This window comes from Moschus berezovskii, chromosome 5 (genome assembly GCF_049115385.1).
Source record: "Moschus berezovskii isolate FMDL1 chromosome 5, NW_MosBer_1.0, whole genome shotgun sequence".
Lineage (NCBI taxonomy): Eukaryota > Metazoa > Chordata > Mammalia > Artiodactyla > Moschidae > Moschus > Moschus berezovskii.
In genome coordinates, this window is record NC_142464.1 from 76,924,369 (window position 1) to 76,950,186 (window position 25,818).

The 25,818-nt window shown below is 41.6% G+C and overlaps 1 protein-coding gene across 2 annotated transcripts in view; it reads left to right on the top strand.

Moving 5' to 3' along the window:
- The window catches only part of CWH43 (cell wall biogenesis 43 C-terminal homolog), a 60,219-nt gene that overhangs the window by 21,392 nt on the left and 13,009 nt on the right, over positions 1–25,818 (top strand). The window contains exons 7-13 of one of the 2 annotated variants that reach the window (XM_088836051.1): positions 3,869–4,126; positions 7,136–7,261; positions 8,979–9,058; positions 13,912–14,017; positions 15,030–15,165; positions 17,263–17,412; positions 23,881–24,025. In XM_088836051.1, coding sequence (XP_088692177.1) covers positions 3,869–4,126; positions 7,136–7,261; positions 8,979–9,058; positions 13,912–14,017; positions 15,030–15,165; positions 17,263–17,412; positions 23,881–24,025 — 1,001 coding nt within the window. The remainder of the gene's footprint in view (positions 1–3,868; positions 4,127–7,135; positions 7,262–8,978; positions 9,059–13,911; positions 14,018–15,029; positions 15,166–17,262; positions 17,413–23,880; positions 24,026–25,818) is intronic. The other variant, XM_088836052.1, reaches the window with a different exon arrangement.

Here is a 25,818-nt window from a genome sequence, read left to right on the forward strand (position 1 = left end):
GTAGTTTGAGCATTCTCTGGCATTGCCTTTCTTTGGGATTGGAATGAAAACTGACCTTTTCCAGTCCTGTGGCCACTGCTGAGTTTTCCATATTTGCTGGCATACTGAGTGCAGCACTTTCACAGCGTCATCTTTCGGGATTTGAAATAGCTCAACTGGAATTCCATCACCTCCACTAGCTTTGTTCGTAGTGATGCTTCCTAAGGCTTACTTGACTTCACATTCCAGGATGTCTGGCTCTAGGTCAGTGATCACACCTTCGTGATTATCTGGGTCATGAAGGTCATTTTTGTACAGTTCTTCTGTGTATTCTTGCCACCTCTTCTTAATATCTTCTGCTTCTGTTAGGTCCATACCATTTCTGTCCTTTATTGAGCCCATCTTTGCATGAAATGTTCCCTTGGTATCTCTAATTCTCTTGAAGAGATCTCTACTCTTTCCCATTCTATCATTTTCCTCTATTTCTTTGCATTGATCGCTGAGGAAGGCTTTCTTATCTCTCCTTGCTATTCTTTGGAACTGTGCATTCAAAAGGGAATATCTTTCCTTTTCTCCTTTGCTTTTCGCTTCCCGTCTTTTCACAGCTATTTGTAAGGCCTCCTCAAACAGCCATTTTGCTTTTTTGCATTTCTTTTTCTTGGGGATGGTCTTGATTCCTGTCTCCCGTACAGTGTCACAAACCTCCATTCATAGTTCATCAGGCACTCTGTCTATCAGATCTAGTCCCTTAAATTTATTTCTCACTTCCACTGTATAGTCATAAGGGATTTGATTTAGGTCATACCTGAATGGTCTAGTGGTTTTCTCCACTTTCTTCTTAATTTGGGAGGACTCAGCCTCAAACAAAACACTAGTTAAGCTACATAGTTAAGAGAAACAGGCAAAGTATCAGTGTATCATATGCTCCTTGCTGCTTCAGTCGTGTCCGACTCTGTGCGACCCCATAGACGGCAGCCCACCAGGCTCCCTCGTCCCTGGGATTCTCCAGGCAAGAACACTGGAGTGGGTTTCTATTTCTTTCTCCATGCATGAAAGTGAAAAGTGAAAGTGAAGCCGCTCAGTCGTATCCAACTCCTAGAGACCCCATGGACTGCAGCCTACCAGGCTCCTCCATCCATGGGATTTCGCAGGCAAGAGTACTGGAGTGGGTTGCCATTGTCTCCCAGTGGTGTACAAAAAGGGAGGAAAATCCACATATATGCCTTTTTCTTCCTGTGCACAGACTGTCTCCAGGAGATTGGCAAAGAAAATGCTAACATTGGTTGCCTTCACTAAGGGGAACTCATAGGGGACTCTTTTTCACCTTTCAGATTTTGGGGTTTTGAATTTATAACCTTAAAAATACAATTTTAGTGGATTGAAAAATATGTAGCCTGTTTAAAAATAGAAATGAAATTAAAAATGAAAGTGATCATTGTCAAGGGTAATTTGAAGAGAGATTTTCTTTCCCTTCTTTGTAGTAAGACAGATGCAACAATGTCATAGATTAAAATATCTAATTAGGACTCATTTTTTTGAAAAACAGTCATTGTAAGCTGGTAAACTTGGAGCTTCCCTGGTTGCTCAGCTGGTAAAGAATCTGCCTGCAATGTGGGAGATCTAGGTTCGATCCCTGGGTTGGGAAGATCCCCTGGAGAAGGGAAAGCTACCCACTCCAGTATTCTGGCCTGGAGAATTCCATGGAGTGCATAGTCCGTGGAGTTACAAAGAGTTGGAAACTACTGAGTGACTTTCACTTTGACTTAAGTTGGTAAACAGAAAAAGTCCCCCTCCCTAATAATCAAATAAATGAAAATCAAAATATGCTATAAATTTCATCATTAATTTGGTAAAACTTTTTAGAAAGAAATGATTTTGGCAGCATTTCTGGAGGAAGTGAGAACTGCTATAACCTCTCAGGAAAGCACCACAAGTATTGACTTTTTAAAATGCTTTTGCCTGCTGATGCGGTAGTTGTACTTCTAAGAATCTTTTTAAGAACTATTTTAAGGAAATAATCAGAGATGTAGTGAGAGATTAATTGACAAAGAAGGGTGTTCCTCACAGTGTTGAAATCTTTCTAAATGGCCATCAGTAGGAAAATGATTGTTTATTTTTTGTTGTATATTTATCCAGTGGAAGAGTATATATACATAAACATGTTTTAGAAGAAAAATATTAATAACATGAAAAAAAATGTTCCTGATATAATGTCCCACAAAAAGCAGAATATAATCCTTAATATGTGGCTTGATTTCATTTTTTTTATGTAAAAATACTTCTGTATATATACAGAAAATGACACAGGGGAAATATACAGGAATATTAGCTGGGATCGTCTTATCTCAGTCCTCAGTTCAGTTCAGTTCAGTTCAGTCGCTCAGCCGTGTCCAACTCTCTGTGACTCCATGAATCACAGCACGCCAGGCCTCCCTGTCCATCACCAACTCCCGGAGTTCACTCAAACTCATGTCCACAGAGTCGGTGATGCCATCCAGCCATCTCATTCTCTGACGTCCCCTTCTCCTCCCGCCCCCAACCTTTTCCAGCATCAGACTCTTTTCCAGTGAGTCAACTCGTCGCATGAGGTGGCCAAAGTATTGGAGTTTCAGCTTTAGCATCAGTCCTTCCAATGAACACCCAGGATTGATCTCCTGATCCTTAATTGCTTCTTTACAGTTCTGCATTCTTAAATTTCTGCAGTGAATAGGCTTTACATTTGTTTATTTCAAATTTAAAAAGTTGTTATTAAGATAACCATGTTAAAAATTTGAAGGTCTAACTATGGAATTAAAATCTGTAGGTTGTAGCGGGCCCTGGAGTCTGGTTCTCACATTCATCTGACTGATGTTCTTTTTGAAGTGGGGAAGGACAGTCACATGGCACTGTCCTATGATGGTGCGGGTAGAGCTTACTGCTGGATGAGAGCCATGGGGTGCTAAGAAGCTGGCTGGATCCTCTTCCTGGAATTCTTGCCTCAAGCAGTCAGAAGCTGCTGTAGATATTCTTAAAGGGTGGGTCTCTATTATATATAATGTTGATGGAAATGTCCAGTGTCTAGAAAATGTCATATTCTGTGCAAAGGTGTTATATTGATGGCTCCAAAATGGAGTGCTGTGCTGCCATCTCAAAGCTGATTTCATAGGAATGTGGAGAAAGTGTCATATTCCTTCAGATCTGGCTCAATGAATTAGCAAACATTTACTAAGTGCCTCCAATCTCCAGGCAGATTCCACAGCCCCCCAGCACCTCAGAAGCTGATGTGTGCATGAATGAACTGCCTGCAGAACTATAAAGCAGTGAGTCCAGGAATGCAATCTCAGTCACAGCTCCTTTTAGGACTGTGAGATTGAGAAGGTCAGTTTAGGTATTGTGGGTTGACAGACAGCATTTAAATGGATGGAACCTGCTTTAGAAAATTTCTTAACAAAAATGTTTCAGAAACTACACTGACTTTACCTGTTTTCTAATATCCTAGATCTGGCTGGTTAAATTAAATGAACATATTCTTGGTATTTCAGATAATTTCATTTTTTTTCAGTTTTTGCTATACGAATCTTAACACAACCTAAAAATGCCTTCTTCTCTTCCACTGCTCTTCTCAAAGACCTAGCACTGGACTGAGATCTTCTGGACCTACATTCCACCTCCAGCTGTGCAAGTAACTAGCTGCATGCCCTTAAGCAAAGCATATTAACCTTGCCAAGACCTTAGTTTCTCATCAGTCTTGAAATTGAACCAGCATGCCCCCTGAGGTCCCTTCTGGCTCTAAATAGCTATAAATTGGTCATCCTATAAGCTTATTATTCTTTTTTTTTTTTTTTAAGAAAATGGAAGAGGCTTACTGCTTTCCTGTCTGATTGGTTTTCTTTCTCTCTCTCACAAACAGGAGCGGCCTCGGCAGCAGGACTCCTTTACCTGCCCACGTGGGCAGCCGCTGTGTCTGGCTGTGTGCTTGCGCTGTTCACGTCATCCATGTGGCCTCAAGTGCTTGGACACCTTATCAGCTCAGGCTCAAACCCTGGAAAAGCCATGACCACTGCCATGATATTTTATATTCTAGAAATATTGTTCTGTGCCTGGTGTACGGCTTTTAAATTTGTCCCAGGAGGTGTGTATGCTCGAGAAAGATCTGATGTGCTTTTGGGTGAGTACATTTGAAAGGTCTGGACTCAAGTTACTACTCAAACATTCCTTTCAGGACTGACTGGGATATGCACTTTACACAACTGATTAGAATAAATAGGATGATTTTGTCTTTCTTATTGAAATAAACTCTTTTGGTTAAAAAAAAAAACTGGAGGAATGTCTAAATTACTATTTAAAAAGAAATTTCTTGGGACTATCCAAGTGGTTCAGTAGTTAAGACTCCCTGCTTCCACTTCAGAGGGTGCAGATTCAATCCCTGGTTGCGGAACTAAGATCCCACATGCTGTGTGGCTTTTTAAAAATGTAAGTTAAAAAAAAAAAACAATTTCTTAGTTCATCGATGACTTTCAGTAATATTTATTACTGCAAAGGCCTTGGAAGTAAATTTGTTGTTGTTTAGTCGCTGAGTCATGTCTCACTCTTTTGCAGCCCCGTGGACTGTAGCCCTCTGCCCATGGGATTCTCTAGGCAAGAATACTGAAGTGAATTGCCATTTCCTTCTCCAGGGGATCTTCCAGGCCCAGGGATTGAGCCCAAGTCTCTTGCTTGGCAGATGACTTCTTTACCACTGAGCCACCTGGGAAGCTGTTGGAAATAAATAGCTGTGAAAAAACCAAGTTTAATCCATAATAAGGTGTAAAAGAGGTCCATGAACCACTGTATTATATGATATATAAGGAAAAAATATGAGCATGGTGCTCACATTGCTATTTTGATGGTAGGATTGTAAATATGTATATAGGAAGTATGTTTTTTTGGTTCTCCTGAATTTTATATGGTTTTTATTTACCCTCTTTTTACTAATAAAATAGATTTTGCATATGTGAATCTTAGTGTAAATGATAAAATCATAGAGTACATATCTTCCATTTCAATGATTATGACCTTACATACCAAAATTAAAATTTCATAGGCTTAGCTCAGTTTAATATTTCAGAAATTGTTTTCTGGCAGTAATGAAATTACTGATGTGTACCAAGCAGACACAGATCAAATGTTGCCTGTCATTTTAGTTTTAAGTAAAACATGTCCAATGCCTCCAAGATAAAATCTTTGAAAAATTGAGGAGATAAAACGTATTTTAATAAGGGATTCATTGGTGGCTCAGATGGTAAAGAATCTTCCCTCAATGCCAGAGACCTGGGTTCAATCCCTGGGTCAGGAAGATAAACCCTGGAAAAGGAAATGGCAACCAACTCCAGTATTCTTGCCTGGAGAATTCCATGGACAGAGGAGCCTGGTGGGCTACAGTCCACGGGCTGTCCAACAAAGAATTGGACCTGACTGAGCAACTAACACTCAGTTCTTGTTTGTTCACACATTTTTCTACTTGTTCATTTATTCATTAAAAAATTATCACGCACCTACTGTGGTCCAGGCCTAATGCCAGGTGCCAGAGATTTAAGAGACAGAATCCTGCCCACCTGGAGCTTCTGTGTTGTGAGGGAAACACCACACATCACATTAGACAAATACTTAGGGAGTTATGCCGGGGTGAATGCTACACAGAAGTCTGGGCTTCTGCTTGTGTTCGTCTGTCATTCCCCCTTGTGCCGTGGAAAATATCCAACCACTCTGTGAGACAATATCTTCTCTGTGAGCTAGACATCTGTCAGGACAGGCTGGTTTGGAAGAGGTATTTTTTAATTATGTGAAATATTTTAAAGCAACTTTTGAGGATTTGCTATTTTTGGTAGATACCAAAGCTGCGACCCAATCAGAGACATGCACTGCTGCATTTCCTCTGCGATAGTCTTGGCTTTGCGAACTTTGTGTTTCTTCTGATTTCTTTCAGGTGTGTGTACTCTGTCCTGCTCTATCTTCCTGTCCAATGCCCTGCTTTTTTTCTTACTCCAGCTTGCTTGGGGGTCTGCCATGTGGAGCAATGGAACAAAAGTAAGAGCCATTCTAAGCGTACGTTTCTTTCTTTAGAATGTTATGAGCGACAGGCGTTTTGAGTTCCTTCTCACTACGTATGGAATTGCAGAAATTGTGCTTTATTACAGCTTCAAATAACAAATAATTCTTTTTAGTAATAGTGACATTATGTTGAGAAGGCCGCAGAAACTGAGGAACATTGGTAAAGTTCAGAGTAGCTTTGAATAACCATTGTAAAGAATCTCTATTAGATCAGAAACTAGTTATAAATGTATTGTCTAGATTTCTCCCGCTGTTTCCTAGTAATTGCACATAACTTTTTTTTTAGCGTTCCACCTAAGCATCTTTTACCCGACATTCCCTAATTTATATATTGTTCAATTACACCTCTGTTTCTAATTCTCATTATATACAATGTTAGAAGTATGCAGACTTCACGTGTAAGCTACATAGAAATGCATCTCAGTTGAGCTCGTCTTTCTTGGCCCAGTGTGAGCTCCAGTGTGCATCCTCTGCTTGGACACACAATCCAGGCCATGAATGCTGCCATATTAAGAACCTCTTCTTGTTACTAATACTCTTCATATTAAGTATCCTCTTCTTGTGCTCCTCAACTCGGTGCATATGGTCCCTTTGGTGGAGAAGACCAAGTCCAGAAGATGACTTTCTTTTTGTCCCACCCTTCCCTGGACGATCAATAGTCAGTGACCAACACTACTACCAACCTGCTGCTGCTGCTGCTGCTAAGTCGCTTCAGTCATGTCTGACCCTGTGCGACCCCATAGACAGCAGCCCACCAGGCTCCCCTGTCCCTGGGATTCTCCAGGCAAGAACACTGGAGTACTACCAACCTAACAACTAGGAAATACTCAGGAAATTGTAAGAAGCCCCTTATCAAGAAAAGATTGGGGTCTTTTAATGTACAGCTTAATTTCTAGAACCCTTCCTGATTTCTTGTGATTATCCTAATAATTAAACGTAATATTGGAGTAATTGCTTAGGTACTGAGATAACTCAGTAACTGAATTTTCAGGATATATCCATTTAAATGGAATTTAGGCTCCTGGAATTTGCTCCTGGAAGTAGTTTTGGATCAAAATGTAATATATTCATCTTTCTTTTTTGACAGGGACAGTGATGCTAATTATTGGGCTGAATATGCTATTGGGTCCCAAGAAAAGCATTGATTTTCATTTTCAAACAAAAAACAGTCCTAAAGTGCTTTTCAGAGAGAGTGAAAAATACGTGAAACTTTGTGAGTATAGTTTTGCTTTATTTTTAAAAGCATTTTATTATAAATATAAATTTTCAAACATATGAGATTAAAAAGTATAATGAACCCGCATGTACTCTTTAACCCAGTTCCAACAATTATTAACTTTTTTTTTATGAAATACTTTAAAAGAGATCTCTGATTATTGAATCATTTCAACCATAAATACTCTGTGTTAGTTTTGTTTCACTTCTAACGTAGATTTAACTAGGATTTCCAGAATATTTGTTGAAATCGTTGAGACTATTTATTATGTTTCTTGTTCCCCTTTTTTTTTTAAGTTAAATATGTTAGTGTTTGGAATACTGATGAGCAGAAACAAATATCAAATTAGTTTACTATTCAGTCTGACTCATCTCAGAATATACTAGATTAAAAACAAATGTTTATTGAATGTATAACATTTGCAGATAGTGTCTTAGCACACACCCATCCATACTCAATCATGTCTCTTTGCGACCCCATGGACTGTAACCTGCTAGGCTCCTCTGTCCACAGGATTTCCCAGGCAAGAATACTGGAGTGGGTGGCCATACCCTCCTTCAGTTATCTTCCTGACCCAGGGATTGAACCGGAGTCTCCTGCGTTTCCTGTGTCTTCTGCATTGCAGGTGGATTCTTTATTGCTGAGCCACCAGAGAAGCCCCAATATACTGCATTGTTGTTGCTGTTTAGTTGCTAAGTCATGTCTGACTTTGTGATCCCATGGACTGCAGTGCTCCAGGCTTCCCTGTCCTTCACTGTCTCCCAGAGTTGGCTCAAACTCATGTCCATTGAGTCGGTGATACTATCCAACCACCTTATCCTGTGTCACCCCCTCTCCTCCTGCTCTCAACTTTTCCCAGCATCAGGTTTTTTTTCCAATGAATCGGCTGTTCGTATCAGCTTTATTGGAGCTTCAGTTTCAGCATCTGTCCTTCCAATGAATATTCAGGGTTGATTTCTTTTAGAATTGACTGGTTTGATGTCCTTGCAGTCCAAGGGACTTTTAAAAGTCTTCTCTAGCACCATTAGTTTGAAAGCATCAATTCTTTGGCATTCAGCCTTGGATTCTAAAAATTTTAATATAAGAAATATTTTGGGCTTGATTCTGCAGGGTGTTTTTGCAGTGGTTCCTGCTCATGGAGAATTGTTTTCTTGTATATATTTATGATTTTATTTTATTTTATTTATTTTCATGGTTCTTGGAGCATTTTTAATGAAGCTTCTTTGATATCTGAGTTTAAAGTATGGATTATATGCATGTCAAACATGAAAATTAACCCGAGAAATAGACACTTCCCCTTTACATAAAATCCATGGCTAATAAGTTCAATAATTTCATTAAAACTATTAAAAAATAAGCTTCAGTTCAGTTCAATTCAGTCGCTCAGTCGTGTCCGACTCTCTGCGACCCCATGAATCACAGCACGCCAGGCCTCCCTGTCCATCACCAACTCCCGGAGTTCACTCAAACTCATGTCCACAGAGTCGGTGATGCCATCCAGCCATCTCATTCTCTGACGTCCCCTTCTCCTCCCGCCCCCAACCTTTCCCATCATCAGAGTCTTTTCCAGTGAGTCAACTCGTCGCATGAGGTGGCCAAAGTATTGCAGTTTCAGCTTTAGCATCAGTCCTTCCAGTGAACACCCAGGATTGATCTCCTTTTTAAAAAATAAGCTTAGTTTCTTCTAAACAATTATTTTCTGTTTTCTGTTCAGTTTTGTGGCTGCTTGTTGGTGTGGGATTGTTGGGATTAGGACTACGGCATAAAACCTATGAGAAGAAATTGGGCAAAGGGGTAAGTAATTTGAAGTTTTGATATAGAATTTTAAATGATGCCTATGTATATGCATGCATTTGTACACTTCACCGTTATGATTGAACCCTAGACCTGGGTCTGAGGACTTCAGGGCTCTGGATTCCACATTCTTAACCTTTAGGTTGGGCTTCCCCATTGGCTCAGTGGTAAAGAATCCTCTTGCAATGCAGGAGACAAATATTCGATCCCTGGGTCGGGAAGATCCCCTGGAGAAGGAAATGACAATGCACTCCAGTATTCTTGCCTGGATAATCCCAAGGACAGAGGAGCCTGGTGGTTATGGTCCATGGAGTCACAAAGAGTTGGATACAACTCAGTGACTAATCAGCAACAAAACCAGCAGGAGCAAACCGTTAGATCACAGGCTGACAACATAGTGGAACTGATTTATGAAGTTAGGCTCCTGGGACAGGATAGACCCATATGTTAGAGTTAAACTTATCATGATTTGTTAGATAAAGCTATTTTTGTCATTCATTGACTTAACATATCCAAACTGTGAGATAAAACAACTATTTTATAGTGGGCTTCTTTGTACTGTTTGGTAGATATTTCTGAAGGCAACATATATGATTCTTTAAGAAAAATCTTAAAGATGATTCTAGATTTTGTGGATTATGCTTGGTATTGATGGGCCATGGAAGTTTTCTCATCTCTTCCTTTCCTCTCTTGTCTATGATGTTTTATTGTCCTTTTCTCATCTAGGCAGGTGGGCAGAAGCAAGAGTAAGTCATTGTAATGTGATGCTTTCCATCTGCTCTGATTAAAAGTTTGATATGTTTCATAATGCAGTTAGAATTATAGTTTGGCAAAAACAGAATTTGAGGGTTAACTTTGAATTTTAGCAATCTGAATTATCAGGCAAATTTTCCCATTAATTAAAAAGCTATCATGAGGATGAAGCCCATGCTCCTTTTATTTAGCTTTGTATGTCCAGCACCTCACAGAGTACTTGGAACATACTCAGAACTCAGTAACTATTCCTTAAAAAGTAAATAGTTCATTACATGGTCTCTTTCTTTTGCCCGTCAATTGTTAATTTTATTATTGTAACAAGATGTCAATTAGAAGAAGAACCCCAATGTCAGCAAGGGGTTCTTTTAAAAAGGAATCATTTCATTTAGATTTAACACCTGTTTTTCTTATTAGTTCATTCATTGATTAATTCATGTGATACATGAATGTTATTTGATAAATGCTTGTTGAATGTCTCTGGTGTGCCTGGTATCAGAGATATAGAGGTAAACTAGTTGGACAAGATTCCTGCCCTCATGGTAATGTAAACTCATGGAGTTTACATTCTAACTGGGGAGAAAGACGGTATTCAGAGGAATGAGTAAATAAAGACTATCACTTTAGATCAGGTGGCTCTGAAGCATGTAAGATGATGGAGTAGAGAGGGACTGGTCTGGGTGGTTAGAGAAGGCTGCTCTGAGGACGTGACGTTTGAGTTGAGATAAGAGAGCTAGGAGTAAAGGATTCAGGTAGAAGGAACACAAGTAAAGAATGGAAAGGAAACAGGCTTGGAGTGTTTGAAGGGCATCAGAGTGGGCAGTGTGGCTGAATCTTGGTGAGCAAAGGGAAGCGTGGCAGAAGATGAGGACAGGGACACAAGTGAGATCACATCATATAGGTCCCATAGAGCACAGGAAGGAATTCCGATTTTCGTTTCCTTGCAGTGGAAGCCACCAGAATATTTCAAGCATTAGTGCAAAGAGATATGATATGATATGATATGATATATATGTGTGTGTGTGTACTAAATCAATTCAGTTGTGTCAGACCCTTTTGGACCCTATAGACCATAGTCCACCAGGCTCCCATGTCCATGGGATTTTCCTGGCAAGAATGCTGGAGTATTGCTGTCCCCGCCTCCAGGGAATCTTCCTGACCCAGCATCTCTTACATCTCCTGCGTTGGTAGGCAGGTTTTTTTTTTTGTTTTTTTTTTACCACTGGCACTACCTTGGAAGCCTATATATATAAATTTGGCTGCTTTGTAAAGAATGGATTGATGGATTGTAGAGTGGAAGCAGGGAGATAGGTTATGAGGCTTTTTCAGGTGTCCAGGAGAGAGACCCTGGAATTTTGGATGGGTGCTATGGTACTGTAATTGGAGAGGAGTGGATAGACTTAGAATATATTTTGAAAGTAGAGCTGATAGGATTTGCTGATGGATTAGATGTAGATGGATGTAGGAAAGGGAAGAATTGAGATGACTTCTATGCTTTTGGCTTGAGCAACTGGGTGGAATGTGGTGACATGTACTGATGTGGGAATAATGAAAGAATAACAGGTTTTGGAGTGACGGAAGCCAGAGTGAATCATAGGTATGTAGTCATGTGAAAAAGTGTAACTTTTTATGAATGTAGTCATGCCTCTGGAAGCCTCTGCTGACGGTTCCATCCTCTTTATAGGACATTGCTAAATGGAGTCATCTTTCTTGTATAGAGAGGTACAGAGATGCTGTAGCGCACCGAGCTGCTTAGAAGTGGTAGCCCTCCTCTGCCAAGAGGTGGTATTCACTCTTCTCCCAACCTGAATTTTTATGTTCCACTTTGTTTTTCTCAGTTGCGGTAGTATGGTTGGTCTAATCTGGCCATACTCTTTCATGGGATCCGTGCTGTTGGTCAGCTGGAGTTAGTTTGAAATAGTTAGGGTTGGGTACCGCATTCTGTGACTGGCCCCATGGACTCAAAAGAGGAATTTTCAGAGGGTGCTGTGCTCCTGAACCTCAGCCTTGCCAGTGCAGAATTGGCAGGCCACTCTGCAAAAATGCTAAAGGACTCTGTGTATCCTTCTGTGATCCCTTTCTTCTCTAATGCAAGGGTAACCCCAACCCTAAATCATTCATTATGGCTGAGTAGTATTCCAGTATATGTATGATCTTTTTTTTATTCATTTACTTATTTTTCCTACTGAAACAACAGCCAGATTGTTTCCAATTTTTTGCTGTTATAATCACTTTCCAAACATTCCTCCTAACTTCCAAGCCTAACCTAGAAACTCACAAATTTATTATGATAATCAGTTCAGTTCAGTTCAGTTGCTCAGTCATGTCCGATTCTTTGCAACCCCATGAATCGCAGCACGCCAGGCCTCCCTATCCATCACCAACTCCCGGAGTTTACCCAAACTCATGTCCATCAAGTCAGTGATGCCATCCAGCCATCTTATCCTCTGTCGTCCCCTTCTCCTCCTGCCCCCAATCCCTCCCAGCATCAGGGTCTTTTCCAATGAGTCAACTCTTTGCATGAGGTAGCCAAAGTATTGGAGTTTCAGCCTCAGCATCAGTCCTTCCAATGAACACCCAGGACTGATCTCCTTTAGGATGGACTGGTTGGATCTCCTTGCAGTCCAAGGGACTCTCAAGAGTCATCTCCAGCACCACAGTATAAAAGCATCAATTCTTCAGCACTCAGTTTTCTTCACCGTCCAACTCTCACATCCATATATGACTACTGGAAAGACCAGTCTTGACTAGACAGACCTTTGTTGGCAAAGTAATGTCTCTGCTTTTTAATATGCTATTTAGGTTGGTCATAACTTTCCTTCCAAGGAGTAAGAGTCTTTTAATTTCATGGCTGCAATCACCATCTGCAGTGATTTTGGAGCCCAAAAGTATTAATAAAGTCTGACACTGTTTCCACTGTTTCCGCATCTATTTGCCATGAAGTGATGGGACCAGATGCCATGATCTTCGTTTTCTGAATGTTGAGCTTTAAGCCAACTTTTTCACTCTCATCTTTCACTTTCATCAAGAGGCTTTTTAGTTCCTTTTCACTTTCTGCCATAAGGGTGGTGTCATCTGCATATCTGACGTTATTGATATTTCTCCCAGCAATCTTGATTCCAGCTTGTGCTTCTTCCAGCCCAGCATTTCTCATGATGTACTCTACTGCTACTGCTGATATAAGTTAAATAAGCAGGGTGACAATTTACAGCCTTGACGTACTCCTTTTCCTATTTGGAACCAGTCTGTTGTTCCATGTCCAGTTCCAACTGTTGCTTCCTGACCTGCATACAGGTTTTTCAAGAGACAGGTCAGGTGGTCTGGTATTACCATCTCTTTCAGAATTTTCCACAGCTTATTGTGATCCACACTGTCAAAGGCTTTGACATAGTCAAGAAAGCAGAAATAGATGTTTTTCTAGAATTCTCTTGCTTTTTCCATGATTCAGCAGATTTTGGCAATTTGATCTCTGGTTCCTCTGCCTTTTCTAAAACCAGCTTGAACATCTGGAAGTTCATGGTTCATGTATTGCTGAAGCCTGGCTTGGAGAATTTTGAGCATTACTTTACTAGCGCGTGAGATGAGTGCAATTGTGCGGTAGTTTGAGCCTTCTTTGGCATTGCCTTTCTTTGGGATTGGAATGAAAACTGACCTTTTCCATTCCTGTGGCCACTGCTGAGTTTTCCAAATTTGCTGGTGTATTGAGTGCATCACTTTCACAGCATCATCTTTCAGGATTTGAAATACCAACTAGCAAATATCTCCTTATGATTATGCACTGTGTGTTAATCACTCAGTCATGTCCGACTCTTTGCGACCTCTTGGACTATAGCCCACCAAGCTCCTCTGTTCATGGAATTCTCCAGGCAAGAATACTGGAGTGGGTAGCCATTCCCTTCTCCAGAGGATCTTCCCAACTTAGGGATCGAACCCAGGTCTCTGGTATTACAGGCAGATTCTTTACCGTCTGAGCCACCAAGGAAGCCCTGATTATGCATTAGCTGTGGGCAAATGCCTGAAAATTCCTTTGCTGAAAAATGAATTTTGGTAGAGAGAGGTGGAAAAGTACTTCCTAAATTATCATTAAAACAATTCCTCAGGCACCAGCCACAGAGGTCTCTGCTGCCATCTGGCCTTTCAGGTTTGGCTTTGACAATGACGGATGGTCTAGTCTAGAAAGATCAGCTCAACTGCTCAATCAAACAGGTAAGTTGTACTGAAATTAATTTCAGGCTTTGAGAAACTATTATTGTTATTTTCATTTTATGCAAGATCATAAGTAATTGGAGGAGGATTTGCTGGGTCATAGACTAATCTCTTAAAAAGGGTGGCTACAGGAGGATGAAGCTTCTGTAACCACATCTGTGTTTGCTTGGAAGCAATTAAATAGTGATTCTGGGACAAGGTCTCATTCGGGTGTCTGCAGGAGAGTCTTGTCATGCCTTTGCTTTTGGAAATGCCCCTGCTGGGGACTCCTGTCACTTGGGAACCTGCTGTTGAGGACCAGAAAACCATCGGATTAAAAGGCAGAATGGGGTGCAGTGGTGCTTATTTGCAAAGCAAATTGCTTTCAAGAGCCTGAGGGCCAGTTTTACTTGTTTCCATTCCCTGGGGCACTCATCTTTGGATGAAGCCTCCTTTAAAATATATGGGTGTTTGGCTCTTAGATCAACTAGAGATCTCTTATGTGGAGTTATTCCTAAAGATAAGCTTGTCTTCTGAGAAATAGCTGAGGGTTTGTATGATTCTAATGCCGTTAGGAAGTTTATTGGGCCCTTAATCATTTAGTACTGATTACAGGCTTCTGCAGCACATCCAACCAGGGTATCTGAATAAATTCACCTCTGTGTCAGTACCATGGAAGTGTTTGCCCAGGAATAAAACACTATTGTACACTATATTGTTTCCGAACATAAATTAGATATTTGAGAAAGGCATTAAGCATATTTGAAATTTTGGAAAAGATGTGAATATTTGAAAATTTAGGAAAGTTATGTTTTGATCTTTTCCCCCATTTCCACAAGGTGTCCCATGCATTCTAAATATGGTAAATATGTTTTTAGCTCAGATTTGAGCCAGTTCACTTTAATAACTCATTAGGAATTACTTGGTTTTTTGATCTATGACTAAAGGTAGGGGATTATAAGAATCAAGTTTTGATCATTGTTTTTACATTGCTGTGGTTAATCACCACATACATTTTTTCCCCACTGAACAGGTGCAGATTTCATAACAATTTTGGAGAGTGATGCTTCTAAGCCCTTTATTGGAAACAATGACTTGACCATGTGGTTAGGGGAGAAGTTGGGTTTCTACACTGACTTTGGTCCAAGTGCCCGGGATCACACTTGGGGGTGAGTGTACCTTGAGAATGAATCCTGAACGTATAAAAGACTAGGCAGCATAAGCTTGGAGTGGACAGTTGATATTGTTATGCCTTATCCCTAGGAGTGTGTCCCAGTGAGGCTTCTTGGGGGATGAGGAGGTGCTGAAGACAGGCATATGCCATCATTGTTTTAATAGTCTCACTGTTGCTGGATATTCTCAGTTCTTCACTATTATAAACCATTCCATGTAGAAACTGAGGTTACAGCGCTAAACGTGTGTGCCCCACATGCCGTCCTCATGGAGCTGACATTCCAGTGTGACGAAACAGAAAATAACCATGTACTCGCAGGAATAAATAAGATAATTTGAGAGAGCGGCGAGTGCTGTGTAGACAAGGAGAGTGGCAGGGCAGGCAGGGCAGTGGGCGATGATGTTGTAGGCAGCGTGGTCAGGAGGGGTCTCTCTGCCCACCCCACGATGGGGAAGACTAGGACCAGCTGTGGGAGGAGCCAGTGTGGACTCGAGGCAGTTCACGTGTGGTGTGCCTGAGCACGGGGATGGAGGGGGAACTTGTAAGAAAGGAGGTCAGGAGTGGGCCCCTGGTCTCACAGGGTCCATAAGCCATGCTTGCTGCTGCTGCTAAGTCGCTTCAGTTGTGTCAGACTCTGTGCGACCCCATAGACTCCACCAGGCTACCCCGTCCCTGGGATTCTCCAGGCAAGAACACTGGAGTGGGTTGCCATTTCTTTCTCCGATGCATGAAAGTGACAAGTGAAAGTGAAGTCACTCAATCATGTCCAACTCTTAGTGACCCTACCAGGCTCCTCCGCCCATGGGATTCTCCAGGCAAGAGTACTGGAGTGGGGTGCCAGTGCCTTCTCCGTAAGCCATGCTTAGCACTGACTTAACTCAGTTTTGATGGAAAACCACTGGAGGGTTTTAAACATGGGAACGGTCTGATCTGGTGTACGTTTGTGGACGATCATTCCAGCTGTTCCTAGAAGAACAGATTGTTGGGGGCAAGAGTGGGAGCAGGGAGACAGGTGGTGAAGTAGAGGGGCTAACACAGGTGAGAAATGACAGTGGGAGTTGTGGAGATGGAGAAGAGGGCAAACTCAGGAGCTATTTTGGAGCAGAGCTGACAGGAATTCCTGATTTGGGGGGTTGCAGGGGTTTTGTGTTTGAATTTTTTTTTTTGGTCAAGCTTGTGAGATCTTAGATCCCTGACTAGAGATCAAACCCAGGCCTATAGCAGTGAGAGAACCGTGTCCTAATGCTGGACCATCAGGGAATTCCCAGGGCTTCCTGGTGGTTAGGATGTCAGAAAGTGACAAGGGCAGCACCTGGGTTTTTTTACCTGAGTCTCTGATAGGAGATGATGCCATTTAATGGGACAGGAATGAGGGGTGAACAGCAGGATTGTGCTAAGTTCCAGATGCCCTGGGACAGTCAAGTGATGTCCAGTAGGCAGTTGTGGGCAGCTTGAAGGGCCAAGTTGGGCAGCAGAAGCTGGGCATGTGCATTCAGGATCATCACCGTAGAGACGGTTCTGTGCGAGAAACTTCACGAGGGGCCACTCAGACTGTGTGTGAAGCCAGGGAGGAGAAGCCGGCTGAGGTCTGAGCTCCGGTCGCCTTTTCCATGTGCAGTTCTCTGACTTAGAGTGAGGTGGGACATGTTTTCCTTTCTTTATTGGACCATCTGTAATTTCTAATTTTGTAAATTGTTGCCCTGAGTCCTGGCTGGCAGGATTGTACATTCCTAAATGTGTTGATTAACGTTAGAATTGTTTATGCAGATCAGTTGCCAGAGGAATAATGCAAGTAAAATGGAGTGTGTCCATTTGTGTGGCCCTAATCCCGCCCTTTTCGTGTCTCCATGGCACTTATGAGACAGAGTTGATAGTGCTGTGCCTGGTGACACAGTGAGACATGCTGAATAGTCCTCTTGCAGTGAATTGGTTCTACAGAAGGTCCCATCCGTCTTCACCATACTATTGCTCTCAATGCCCCTCGTGAGATGCTTGAAGTGTGTGCATCCCTAAGAACACATATTCTTAGTTCTGTTGGCATGAGATGGTGGGACCAATAGTGATGCACATGTTTCTTTCCATTCAAATACAGGATTATGGTTTTGTCAAGATACCCAATTGTGAAATCGGAGCATCACCTTCTTCCGTCGCCAGAGGGCGAGATTGCACCAGCCATCACGCTGACTGTCAACATTTCCAACAAACTGGTGGATTTTGTTGTGACCCACTTTGGCAATTACGAGTGGGTTTCTTTGGTTTTTCTCATAGTGCACAAATGCCAAAAAATATTATTAACACATTGCTTTGATTTCCATGCATTGACCTTTCTTACTTTTTAAAAAAAATTATTCTCAGAGTGGTTTTCTGGGTTTTTTTTTTTGTTTTTTGGTTTTAAAAATCAGGCATAGAAGAAGTTCCCTGATGGCCTAATGGTTAGGATTCCTGGCTTTCACTGTTGGGGTCTGAGTTCAGTCCCTGGTCTGGAAACTGAGATCTCACAAGTTGCACGGTGTGGCCAAAAAAAAAGGAAAAAAAAAATCAGGCACAGAAATATTTGAGATGCCTGCAGTCCTTAACGGTGTACGAGACAGCAGTGATGGCCATGTTAGCCAGCAGTTACTGAGCAGGTACTGTGCTGAGTGCTCTGTTGTATTTAATCTACATATTGTATAACAGTACATAGTCCCATTTAGCAGAGAAACTGAACTGAGAGGTTAGATGACTTATCCAACCAGAGTCACACACGTAGGAATCAGGGAGACCCAACTCAGAGCCTGCAAGTGCTTGAAACCCATGGTAAACCAGACTACAGAAAGGTGGAATTCCCTTTTTCTAAGGATTACTCCAGTTGGAAGTACCAGAGGGATTTGAGGTACTAAATGACATTCCTTTCCCTCTAATGTTTCCAGTCAGCCGAGAGGTAGGCAGAGGAATCTGGCAGGGAGATCAGCATCTCTTTTGATTCTGATAAACCTTATTTGGACAACATGGCTTAAATGTGCCCACACAGACCTGCTAATACATCCACCCCTCCAGTAATACATGATGCCAGCTCCCCCAAAGCAGCAGAACCATGAGGCAGGGACTGAGTCCGCCCTGTCACACTCTCCCCTTAGTGAAGAGAATAACGTAAGAAAACTCCCTGTTGGCAAACTGGCAGGTTCCAAGAAGAGACAGGAAGGGTTTGAGACAAGCGTTCTTAGTTCATTCTTCCAAACCTGATTTATTAGAAAAATCCTCCCAAGAAGTAAAGGATGAGAGAGAGAGAGGCCAAGATGGTTTTCTAAGTTGGTTCCCCTCCAAGGAGACAGGAGGAACGGGGAATGAGTTTTATCTACAAAGAATAACATTCACAACTAGTGGCTTAGCACTGAATAAATCACAAATAATGCCAACATTATATTATTAAAGCCAAGATAAAAGTATATAATTTATATTCTACCAAAGTGAACATCTGGAGAAGGAAATGGCAACCCATTCCAGTATTATTGCCTAGAGAATCCCATGGACAGAGGAGCCTGGCAGGCTACAGTCCATGGGGTTGCAAATAGTCAGACACGACTGAGTGACTTAACAATGCTGAACATTCTTTAATAGTCATTGAAAACATACATGTGAAGTTCTTAGTGTTATAAAATATGGCAAATAGGCCTTGTCTATCTACATGACACAAAAGGCCACAGAGCTTTACAGTGACATAGACAACATTGAAAAACGAACAAGGGTAGAAGCCACGTTTGTTTTGTTTTGATGAAACTTACAGTACAACAGAGGGCTACCCTGGTGGCTCAGTGCCAATGCAGGCGATGTGGGCTTAGTCCCTGGGTCAGGAAGAGCTCCTGGAAAAGGAAATGGCAAACCATTCCAGTATTCTTGCCTGGGAAATCACATGAACAGAGGAGCCTGGCAGGCTACAGTCCATGGGTCCCAAAAGAATCAGACACGACTTAGAGACTAAAACAACAACAGTACAAAAAACCCCAACATTGTTGTACTGTAAGTTTCACCTAAACAAGATGGGTATGTTTGCTCTCCTTACTGCCTGTCACCTCTCTTTTTCTCACAGTGTCAGGTACATCTGTGAAAGTGCACTCGACTGTTTTCTGAAATAAAGTCAAAGCATAAGTAATATAAGCCAGTCATTCAGACGTGATTAATGGGGACTGTTTGCTAATTGGACTTTTGCTGGTCTTCTTAGAAATGAGAAAGTGTTTGGAGCATGGATGGTATAGACAGTCCATATCTCTGTAAAAAACTGTTTAAAGAAATGCCTTCTGTTTCTCCTAGCAATTTTCATGTCACAAGTATAGGCATTCAGCAATCACTCCACTGAGCTTAAATTGCAGTTGAATTGGGTTTATCTTTTGAAAAATAGGCATTTTTGTGTTTAAAGCTGGCAAGGTCTCAACCTAAGAAATAGTTGAACACACTCCTTCCCCTTTTCCCTTTGCTTCCCCCCTCCTCTGTCTCCTTTAACTCCTTCTGACCTTCTCTGAAATGTGAAGAATAGACTTGAGAGGGAATAGAAAACTAAAAGACAACCCTCAAATTGTTTGGAAAAGAGCAGGGAAGAACTACCTTTTCTAACTCTGTTTACCATATATTTAAATCTCTGTAACTAACAATATACCTTTGCTTGCTAGCTTACTCTCATGATTTAATAACGATGACAACAGCAGTAATGATAAGAACAAGCATCTATTGAGGAGCTGTCACTTCAGGGAGGGAAGTAGTCTGGTTAAATGGCAAAGAACAGGAAACTCCAGAACTTGAAATCAGACAATCTGGTCTGAATCCTAATTCAAGGTGTATCGGTCACCAAATTTGTTAACTACCTTAAGTCTCAGTTTTCTCTCTAAATTAGGAGCAATAATCCCACTTCATAGGATTCTTGTGGGAATGAAATAAGATATATTTATGAGTATTTTTATCATGAAAAGTATATGACTAGAGTCACTGCTCAGTTAATACTGGTCATTATTATGAAACTAAATTGAACACCTCTAAATGTGTGGTACATTGGGCAGCTTAAAAGAATATTTATCAAAAACAAATCAAGCATCTGTCATGTCCCAAGCACAGCGCTGGGTGCAGTCTTTTCCCTTAGAGCCTTGGCTCTTGTCCATACCCAAGTGACATGAGAAAGTTCACACTTCAAATGTTTGTAAAGCCATCATTACATATTTCTGTTTGCTGTTGTTTTCTATAATACTACATAAAATTTTTTATTCTGAATAAATATTTAAAGATTTCACTTTCTAGTGATTATGGCTTATAAACATGAAATCAGATTAATATTAAGAATGAATTACAAAATCCTTATGCATGTTATCAGCTGATTCAATGGGATTTCTAAAATTACAGACTATACAAATGTCTTTACAAACAAGTAACAGAAAACAGTGGCATTCCTTAATTATTTAGGTATATACCATAACTAAAATTGGTACTATTTTAGGTAATTAACTGAGTCACCACTTAATTACTGTGTTTTTTTTCCCCTATAACAGGCAGAAATGTACAAAGAAGAACAAATGTACAAACCAGTACAGAACCTGTAGTCTGTAGTTATAGTTTTGGTTCTGTTGTAAGGTAAATTCAGTGAGTTATAGTTCTCATCTCTGAAAATCAGATAAAAAATTAGTTTTTTTCAGCCCTCCTTATAGGGCTATTGAGCTGATTATACATCAACACGGAGAAGGCAACGGCAATCCATTCCAGTACTCTTGCCTGGAAAATCCCATGGATGGAGGAGCTTGGTAGACTGCAGTCCATGGGGTCGTGAAGAGTCAGACACGACTGAAGCAACTTAGCAGCAGCATTCAGTTCAGTTCAGTTCAGTTCAGTTCAGTCGCTCAGTCGTGTCCGACTCTCTGCGACCCCATGAATCATATATCAGCAGCTAAGGAAACAAAACATGCATTCAGTCGCCCTCTGTTTCTCCCTCTCTCCTAGTCCCTCCTCCTTCTTCCTTTATACCTATATATACATACACATTTTAGTTATTATCACTGCATGAAATTTATCTCCTGAGAAAATGTAAAACCAAATTCATAGATTATTTTCCAATAATATATTACTAAAACATATTTGAATGAATCTATCTGTGGAGCAATAACTTTGGCAGGCTCTAGACTTGATTTCACTTTCACTTTTCACTTTCACACATTGGAGAAGGAAATGGCAACCCACTCCAGTGTTCTCCCCTAGAGAATCCCAGGGACAGGGGAGCCTGGTGGGCTTCCGTCTATGGGGTCACACAGAGTCGGACACGACTGAAATGACTTAGCAGCAGCAGCAGCAGCGGACTTGATTTGAATCCCAGCTGTGGGTGTCAGAAGGAACAGAATTCACTGCAGACCTAATGAAGGGACTACTTACAAAGATGTTGGAAGGGTGAGGGGAACAGGTAAGAGATGCTAAGGTACTCAAACACTAGTTAACATTGGGGAATCATTATGATACTTAGGGCTGAAGGGACAGAGAGAGAAACAGTGTTCCCAGAGCCCTGTTTGATCTTGAACCAGAAAAGGGCCACCAGGTATGAAGAATGCAGCTACTGGAGAAGAAATATCCCAACTTCTCTCTCTTCCTACCTGTTCATCTCCTGCTGGTGCCTTCACTTGGCCAGGCCTCACTGGAAATCAGCAGACAAGGGGGCACATGAAATGAAATCTGCTGGGATCAGCCTCCAGGGCATAGAGGAGGGTTGGCAATGTATCTAGGCAAAGATGTTCAACAAAGGGTCATTCTTTTCACTCTTCTACTTCTTGAGACATCTTTTGATAGTGCTCAGCTGTCTGTGCGTAAGAATGGATAAGTTCAGTCCTGACTTCTACTTCAGTGAGTTTTCTCCAATCTTCTCAGTCCTTGGTGATCTCTCTCTATCTTCCTTTCCCACTGCTGTTTCTTAACAGTCATGTATTAGCTGTCTCCTACTTTCCAGGTGGCTCAGTGGTAAAGAATCTTCCTGCCAATGTAGGAGCCACAGGAGATGTGGGGTCAATCCCTGGGTTGGGAAGATCCCCTGGATTCTTGCCGGGCTAATCCCATGGACAGAGGAGCCTGGCAGGCTATACAGTCCATGGGGTCACAAAGAGTCGGACATGACTGAGCAACTGAGCATGCACATTAGCTGTCCTACTCTCTAAATGCCTGTGTTGGTTTACTGCCTGTTTGCTCTTGGATCCATTCCTGGTTCATCTCCCTTTCAGCTACAGATTGCTGGAAACCACATTTCCCATAGTCTGTTGCCTTCTGGCTTCTGAATAGGTTGAGCCAATGTAATGCACTAATGCAAGGCTGGAGGGTTGGAGGAGGGGAGGAGATAGAGTATTTCTCATTCCCGCTCTCTGCTTTCTTTGTTGTCTCTGGCAGCAGCTGAAGTCTCCACTGTGGCTCCAACTCCTCCTTCAGTGGTAGCAGATCCTTCTAAGCAGCCTTCTCCGTAGTACCGTTTCCCATCAGCTAGTAGCAGCTTGTGGATTCTGGGAATATCACCTCTTCCTGTCGTCCCTCTGGCCCTTGGGGTGGTAGTCGGCTCTCACTCAACTCCAGTTGCCTCACTGAATCCTATTTGGCTCCCTGTCTCCTAGTAGCCTATCCCCTATATTAAATTCACTTTGTTTGAAATGCCTAGAGTGATTTCACTTTTCCTATCTGGATCATACCAACCATGATGTCCCTATTTTTCCCCAGACTGACGATAACCCCCCAAAAGCTTGATGTACTTGCCTGATTGTCAGTTACACACTTAGAGTGCTCAGCATAATAAAAGCAGCACGCTTAGCTAGTGTTTGACCAGGAGAGCTATGGAGGCTTTTAGAAAGTGTTCAGTTGAAAGAGTTGAGTAGGTTAACAAACCTGGTGTGTTCTGTGAATATTAGGATTCTTCCTCTTACTCCTCGATGTTTTTAAACTACTAATCTTTAGCTCTAATACCAATGACCAAGTCTTAAGATTATTAATATAATTTCCTCTGATGAAAAGTTGAACGAATGCTACTTTTAGTTAGTTAGGTCCACTCAATTCCAAACGATCTGTGGGGAAAGGTTATATCATTCTTAGTCAAAATTTTATCAGCTGCTCAGTTGAAGCACAATAGCTGTCTTTCTCATTTGCATAACAGTCAAAGCTGTGGTTTTTCCAGTGGTCATGTATGGATGTGAGAGTTGGACCATAAAGAAAGCTGAGCACTGAAGAACTGATACTTTTGAACTGTGGTGTTGGAGAAGACTCTTGAGAGTCCCTTGGACTGCAAGGAGATCCAACCAGTCCATCCTAAAGGAACTCAGTCCTGAATATTCATTAGAAGGACTGATGCTGAAGCTGAAACTCCAATACTCTGGCCACCTGATACAGAGAACTGACTCCTTGGAAAAGACCCTGATGCTGGGAAAGATTGAAGGCAGAAGGATAAGGGGACGACAGCGGATGAGACGGTTGAATGGCATCACCAACTTGATGAACATGAGTTTGAGCAAGCTCCAGGAGTTGGTGATGGACACGGAGCCTGGCGTGCTGCGGTCCATGGGGTCGCAGAGTCAGACATGACTGAGCGACAAGTGAACTGAAGTTAATGTGTCCTAATAGGAATTATTCTGGGTTTGCACACTGTTTGAAGATATTATTTGGGAACTTAGGTAACTAGTATTTTTTTAAAAATTGTTTTGCATATACGATAAAGAGGTGTATTTTGGCATTTTTTCAGAGATGACCTTGACAGGAAACTTCAAGCTATTGCTGTTTCAAAACTACTGAAAAGTAGCTCTGAGCAAGTGATATTTCTGGGATATATCACATCAGCACCTGGTTCCAGAGATTATCTACAGCTCATTAAACACGGCAATGTGAAGGTAACACAACCTTAATAGGTGTTACGATTTCTTAAATAAAGTGTTGCTTCTTCAGGTTTCAAAAAACCCAACCCAGCATTTTAATATGTATCTTGATTATCTAACTGCTGCATGGAAAACTACCAAAACATACTGGCTTTAAATAGCATTCATCTCTCTGCTCATGAATCTGCAGATTGGACAAGACCCAGTGGGGTAGCTCATGTCTGCAGCACACAGAGAGGTGGCTTAACTGGGGACTGGAGGAGCCACTTTGCAGATGACTCATAAGGGGCAAGTTGGTGGGGCTGTTGATGAGGAGCTCAGCTGGGGCTTTGGACTCAGAGTCCTGGTTCTTTTCTGTAGGCTTTTTGGACTTCTTTCTTGCATGATGGCTGGGTTCTAAAAGTGAGTGTCCCAAGAGACCCAGGAAGAAGCTGTATTGTCTTGTATGACCTTGTAAGTCATATAGTATCATGTCTGTCATCATCACAAGCCTGTTCACATTCAAGTGAACAAAACATAAACCCCATCTCTTGGTGAGGCGAGTGTCAAATTCACATAAGAATACTATATGGAAGGTGGATTACCGTAGCCATGTTTAGAAAATACAATCTGCCACATTGTGCAAGTTAATCATGATGAGGGTAGAAGATAATATGTCATGTAGAGAGGCTGGCTGATCAGGGCCTCACTAAATGACACTGAGTTTGTCCTTATCTGTTCAGGTCCCACATGGTTGAATTTGTTGGTGTATCCAGATATAATCATGCTCTGGGAAACTGACAGTTAAATCCTTGAGATATATATACACTAGAAAGTTAATGCATTATTTTATTTTTATTTGTTAAAAAAATAGCAATGGATCTTATTTTTAAAAAAAATTATTTATGTGGCTGCACTGGATCCTAGCTGCAGCACTCGGGATCTTTGATCTTTGCTGTGACATGTGGGATCTAGTTTCCTGACCAGGAATCGAACTGGGACCCCCTGCATTGGGAGCGAGGCGTCTTAGCCACTGGATCACCAGGAAAGTCCCAAATGCATTAATTTATAATGAGAAATGTAATTGTTATATTTAGTTAAGCCCTATGTAAATTTCTTGGTCCTTTACATGTCTCTTTTTAGTTCATTGTCTTGAGAGAATATCCACAAACAAAAAGGCTTGTCCATCTTATCAAGTGCTTAGAGAGACAGGTGAGAGAGTGTGGCATGATTTGAGTTTTCTATATGTGAGAAAAAAAAATGACAGTGACTTAAATAAGAGAGGTATGTTTCTCTATGTGAATGTCTGGGCAGGTGATTTACTCAGAGTATGGTACTTGGGGGTATTGAGAACGTGCTCCTTCTATTTTGTGGCTCCACATTGCAAGGCCTCCACTCCCAAGTTTGCTTCATGTTCCAAGATGGCCGCATCTTTGTTCTAGTTAGCAAAATAGAGGAAGGGATAAAGAAGGGGCCAGGAGCACATACAGGTTATCGCTAAGGCAAACGCCAACACTCATACTTACATTTTGTTGATTAGAATTCAGTCATTGGCCATATCTCACTGTTCAGGAAATTGAGAGATGCAGTGTGCGTGCGTGTGTGCTAAGTCGCTTCAGTTGTGTCCAAGTCTGTGTAACCCTACGGACTGTAGCCCCCTAGGCTCTTCTGTCCATGGGGATTCTCCAGGCAAGAATATTGCAGTGGGTTTCCATGCCCTCCTCCAGGGGATCTTTCCGACTCAGATCAAACCCTCGTCTCTTATGTCTCCTGCATTGGCAGGTGGGTTCTTCACCACTGGTGGCACCTGGGAAGCCTGACAGATGCAA